The 6,151-nt window shown below is 43.3% G+C and overlaps 1 protein-coding gene across 2 annotated transcripts in view; it reads right to left on the reverse strand.

Annotated features, from left to right (window-relative positions):
* The window catches only part of LOC127056581 (vascular endothelial growth factor receptor kdr-like), a 178,444-nt gene extending 172,711 nt beyond the window's left edge, over positions 1–5,733 (reverse strand). For both annotated transcript variants that reach the window (XM_050964587.1, XM_050964586.1), the window contains exon 1: positions 5,469–5,733. In XM_050964587.1, coding sequence (XP_050820544.1) covers positions 5,469–5,532 — 64 coding nt within the window. In that variant the 5' untranslated portion in view covers positions 5,533–5,733. The remainder of the gene's footprint in view (positions 1–5,468) is intronic.
* Between the last annotated feature and the right edge of the window lie 418 nt (positions 5,734–6,151).

The following is a 6,151-nucleotide window of genomic DNA, read 5'->3' on the forward strand; positions in this document are numbered from 1 at the left end:
TCCTGACTGCACTGGTGAAATTCTGTATTGTAGTTGGAAACCTTTTATAATGGTGGATGAATATATTTAGATGTGTTAATATGGGGTGGGGGGGAAGAAGAGGGAAATTATGTATATGCATATTCTTGTAACATTTTCAATGAAAAAAGTGTTTGAAAAAAATAAAAAGGAGATTCCTATAGAAACCTTGAACAAGTGAATTTGACCTGCTCAGTATACTGTTTTGTATGATTTTACTCTCTGGAAATTATAGGACTTTAAAAATACTTTTTATCTTCCTTTAATACATTAATTATGGTAAAATTATTTCCGCTTAGTTTTGAATGTGGCAGTTTTAGACAGGAAATTTAGTATAACACTAGCTTTTAAAAAGAGTTCTGTACTGTTTATAACATTTTTCCACAGTGCAGCAGATATTTAGAAAATCACATTAGCAGTGGGACATAAGACTTGCTTTTATAAAAAGTGAGCAATGGTCTATTTAGTCCAGTATCCCAGCCCCAAGAGAGACCAGTGATGGATTCTTCATAGAAAGACAAAAACATGCACAATATATTTTCCCATGGAGCTAACTTTCTTCCTGACCGCAATCAGTGATCATTTTATGCTCTGAAGCACGATGATTGGGATGGTTTTCATAGTAGTAATATATGTAGGTCCGGTTGAAAAATGAAAACCTATTTTCAAAATGTTTTTTGAAATATCTAAGTTGTTTTTATGTCAAAAAGTTCAAAATAGATCCACTTTTCATTTTTTTGAAAGTTATTATGATTTTATTTTAAAATGGTTCTCAAAACCACTGAAAGATGCTATTGAAAAAAGTTACTGGAATTTTTGACTTACTGAAAACCATTTTTGATAAAAAAAATGTCAGGATTAAAAAACAAAAAAAAAGCATTAACTTTTTCATGCAAAATGACAAATTTATCCATGTCAGCTATTTATGAAAATTTTTTTTTTAAAACAAACAAACCAAAACCCCCTTTTGACCAGGAATAACAACAACAAACACCACACACCCAAACAAATCACTTTTCAACCAGGAAAAACAACAACACTTTTTTTGCCAAAAATTTCCACCAGTCCTCGTATTTAGAGAATAAAGACTGTAAATGCAGTAAGAGTCAAACAGAACCATTTCAACCTTGTGCTAAGAGAAATCAGAACTAAAATATGCAACAACATCAAAGAAGAAATGCCATGACAAGCATGGAACTATTCTAGATGATTTCAGTACATCTACATATTTTGGAGCTAAGCTTTTTGGAATGGGGCTGGAGATTGCTGGAATGAGCAATGGTCTGCCTGTTACCTCTTCTGATCTGAAATCAAATCTCAGCTTTGCTATGGTCAGGGTGCAGGACCCGTTGCTGATCCATGGGCATGATTAGCTTTCAGGGAAAATACAACCTATCAACGGTCTAGTAAGATATAACTTTTGTCCTCAACCATCAATACAGTGACTCCTAAATGTTCTTAGATTCCCTATGTGCCATCTACACAGGTCACAGTGGTAGTCTCCTGACCTGTAACATGAGGCTGATGGCAGAGTGGTGGTGGTAGTCATCTCAAACCAATACTAATTAGCTGCAACAGAGCGAGTACTTGAAGTCCTCTATTGTGGCTGGGGTTTTAGCTAAGAAAATATCCTTTCCCTTGGTATCTGTCCCAAACAGGATAACTGGTTTGGCAGCAGCACTGCTGAGAAGGATCTGGGAGTTATGGTGGATCACAACCTCAACAGTGCAGTACTGCTGCAAAAAAAGCAAATTCAATTCAGGGTTGCATTAACAGAGGCATAGCATGCAAGTCATCAGAGGTGTTAGTACCACTGTTACGCCTCAGCTGGAGTACTGTGTCCAATTTTGGTCACCGTTGTATAGAAAGGATGTAGACAAACTGGAAAGGATCGAGGGGCGAGCAACAAAGATGGTCACAGGGATGGAGTGCAAGCCATATGAGCAAAGGCTGAAGGAACTGGGTATGTTTAGTTTGGAAAAGAGATTAAGGGGGAACATGATAGCAGTCTTCATATACTTGAATGCTGCTATAAAAAAGATGGAACGAAGTTGTTCTGTCTTGCCACAAAGGGCAGGACAAGAGAACTTCCTAACTGTAATAGTAGGACAATGGAACAAACTGCCGTGGGAAGTCATGGAAGCTCCTTCACTGGAGGTTTTCAAAAGGAGGCTGGATAGCCATTTGTCCTGGATGGTTTAGACACAACAAATCCTGCATCTTGGCAAGGGATTAGACTAGATGATCCTTATGGTTCCTTCTAACCCTATGGTTTTATGATTCTATGACACAAAGTTCTACCCCTCTTTATTGTCAGACATGGATAGGGCATTCTTTCTCTCTCCCTTCTCAGTGCCTGGCTCCAAAGGGGAATGGATGAAAGTGAGCTGGATGAAGCTCTTGCTAAATATAGTAGGGGGAAGACTGCCAGGTAAGGAGTATATTTAGAGGGTGCAGTGGGTGATATCTGTACCTGGCCCATTTCTGTGGGAGTAAACCCACCCTTTTCAGTAACAGTTGCAATGTGAGTGTGCTCCTGGGTTCCCAGCAAGAACTGGTGGCCAGAAATGCCTTTTCCTGCCTGTGCTTGGCTAGGTACTTGTTACTAATTCTCTCTGATAGAGAAATTGCCATGGTAATACATGCCTTTGTAACCTTCAGGCTGGACTGCTGTCTTATGCCCTATATGGACAAGATCTGAAGACCATTCAAAAGTTACTGTTAGTAGAGAATACAGCTGGCCGTGCACTTGCAGTGTCAGCCAGAGAGAGTGCATTATAACAATTCTCTGAGGACTGCACAAACTTCCTATTTGCTTCCAGGTGCAATTCAAAATGTTGCTACTGATGTACAAAAGCCAATCAATTATGGAATCACCTATTTCCCCACATGTTCTAACAATAACTGAGGTCAGCTAGGGCACTTCTACTAAGGGTCGCAGGGTATTCATGATTCTTGCCTATGGAATCCACTTCCTCTGTTGATCCTGCAGAGCTCAAACTGGCCCTTTAAGGCATGATGTAACGCTCATGTTTACTTCAGGCATGTTTGTGAGGAATATATGGAGCTTGTTTCTGAGTTTATCTGGGCTGACCCTTGCTAGCAAGTGTTTAAAATGTTGGTACGTACACCAAGAGGCACTGTGAGGGAGCGTTTTATAAGTCTCTGAATAAACCAAACCAAATATGTGGATTCTAGTAATGAAGTTCTGGCAGTTTACGGTTCTACCAGAGTCCCTCAGCAGATCTGTCTTCCTGATATAATTGGTTATTGATTATTGTTGGTGGAAATTAACCGTACCCCTAGAGCCTAGAGACACACTTCATACTGACCATAAAGAACCAATAGTCTGGTGTTTTGAAATATACCCAGGGCTCAAAGAAGACTATGGAACACTACTAGCAGGAGAAATTTCACAGTAAATAACAGACCATCTCCTATATACAATCTGATGTATGCCCCTGAATTATTCTATTCCCCATGAAGGAAGTGATTTCATAGATTCAGCTTGCTCCATGTACAACAGAGGGTTCAAATATATGCTATAGCCTTGGCTTTTGAAGCCTCATCTTCTTCACAGTGTTTCAGATGATCAAATACAACTTGAAATGTTCCCATATAGGAAAAGGATACTAAGCCCCACAAACTGCTATTTTTAACTAATTGTTGAAGCCTCAAGGCCGGGGATCAGAAGTGTTAGCTAGAGGAGTGTGTGTGTGTTGGGGGGGAATCCTTCAAATGCATCTCATGTCAAGATACATCTTTCTCTATTTCCAAATATTTTAACGAAGCACTGACCCCTTTGAAGTATTCAAACCTGAGCTCCCATTGCTGTTGGTAAGAAAACGGATATCTAGTGAGAGAGCCCTTGTAAACTTATTACAGGAAATTCCGGAGCCAATTCCTCATTGGTCCATTGGCCGCCTATTTAATTAGGCATTACTGTGTGGCATTTCACTGGCAGTATCACATCTGCAATGGGGGTGGGGATCTTCCAGAACAAAGCCCAGGGCAAGGACAGGGGAGTGATTTGTGGGAGCAACCCACAAAGCTTGTTACTTGCTCAAAGTAAAGTGTTATGAATTCAGGGGCCTCTCTGAGAAAGTTTAGCTAGGGCTGAAAAGAAAAGAACCCCAAAGGTTCTTCTGATGGGCGCCTGGGAGCAGTTTAGTGCTAAGTAGGGTGACCGGACTGCAAATGTTAAAAATCGGGACAGGGGGTGGGGGGTAATAGGAGCCTATATAGGAAAAAGACCCCCAAATCAGGACTGTCCCTATGAAATCGGGACAGCTGGTCACCCTAGTGCTAAGTAAGTGTGAGACTGGAGAAAAATGTGAGTCATGGACTGAGAATGGAGCCTTCACTTCAGCACAGGAACCTGAGTGTCAAAGCCCTGGGGTGGGTGGATGAGAGCACAGGGACAGGTAGGCTTTAGAGCAGTGCTCTCTTTCCAAGCTTGCTTTCCTTTTCTAAAATGCAAAGGAAGAGCTTGTCTGTACTCCAGGTGAGCTCTCCCATAGCACTCACACAGCTCTCCCGAAAACCCACCCCAAAGCCACCTTTTCTCTCAACTTCAGCAAGGGAAGTCCCCACCGGGTCCGGGGATGCCTATTTGCAGTTGCAAGCGCCATCTAGCGGCAGCTGCCTAGATCTGCTACCTCAAGGCACTTGACTCTTTATGATGCCCAAACCCGGAGAAAGTAATTGAAACCATATCCAGGAGAGAACATCCCCTGCAATTAAAACAACAACATAGTTGAAATAGTTGCATCCATAAAGGAAACCAGTTTTAACTCTGTGACAACACAGGCTTACCCCCCACCCCGGAAAATGACCGAGCCGGACTGCAAATTCCTTCTCTAACAAGTCCTCAGCCCTTAAACAAAGTCCTTGCTTTGCTGCTTAGTGTAGCGTTATTACACGCGCAGTGCCCCATGGCGCTAGGAGGTTAGTGTACTCAGGTGCACTGTTGCGTTCAGCGGGAGAAAAAATAAACACACGGAAAGTTCAGCTAGCCCTAGTGTTGCTCTTGGCCCCCTCTGGGCAAGGTGCTGGGCCAGGCTAGAAATCCAGGAGCTAGAGCCATATGGGACAGGGGCACCAAGCAAGACCCTCCCCCCACGGCGGAACTCGTTCCTCTCCATCCCACCCTGGAATTTATCATTCTTCTTTATTGAAATCCGCCAGCCAGCATCCAGGAGTGGCTTGCTTTGAACTGGTCCCTCTGATACGACCGCTTGGGCAGACAAGGTGGCTTGCTGTGAAGTGACCTTAAGCCAATGGCGGGGCCGGGGGGCGGGGGGGCGGAGGAGAACCATTTCCAACCTGGATACTGCACCGGAGTGAGCCAACACAGAAGAGAAAGTTGTCGGAGCAAAAATACACTGTGAAATCAAAGGAGAGTGAGTGTGTGAGAGAGATTGAAAAAACCACGTGTAAACTGCTCTTACCTTGTAGCCAAAGCAGTCCATGAAGCACCCCAACAGCCAGGGCGGGGCAGTGCTTTGGGATCATGGCTGGTGCAGATGTGACTTATGAGTATATCCTTGATAAACGTGTAAGAAGGGAGAGCTGTCAATAGGGGCAATTTCTTTCCAGCAACACGTTTCAAAGCCTTCAGGCTGGGTAAGCGCGGGGAGGGGTGAAAGAACGAGGCGTCCAGAAGTTCTCACTTGTTGATTCCAGTGAAGCTGCGCTTTCCATTCACTGCGTCCCCGCTTTTGCCTCCCTCTCTTCTCGACGGCCAAATGTGTTTTTTTTTTTCAGAATAACTTTATTCCTTGTTTCCCCCTTCCTAACTCATGGGATGATCTGGGGGGGGGGTTGTCTGTTTGGGTTGGTTTTTCTTTCTTTTCTTTTTCTTTGGCTAACTCTGATTAAAGTAGAGAGACCAGTGAGAAGAGCAGCTGTCACACAACTGACCAAAGGGGTTAACAAAGCAAAGTAGCCGCAACAAAAAAAGTTTTGGTGCAAAGTGTTTTCGAGTCGCTCTCCTCCCTTGGGCTGGGCTCTGGTTAAAGTGTCTGTAACCAAAAGCCTCTGCTGAGGTCTGTTTATCCAGGGAGGTGCAGGTGCTGCAGGGATCTGGAGCAAGAAGCCTTTAAACTCTCTCAGGCTTGCGAGACAGGAGTGG

The sequence above is a fragment of the Gopherus flavomarginatus genome, chromosome 8, assembly GCF_025201925.1.
Source record: "Gopherus flavomarginatus isolate rGopFla2 chromosome 8, rGopFla2.mat.asm, whole genome shotgun sequence".
Classification (NCBI taxonomy): domain Eukaryota; kingdom Metazoa; phylum Chordata; order Testudines; family Testudinidae; genus Gopherus; species Gopherus flavomarginatus.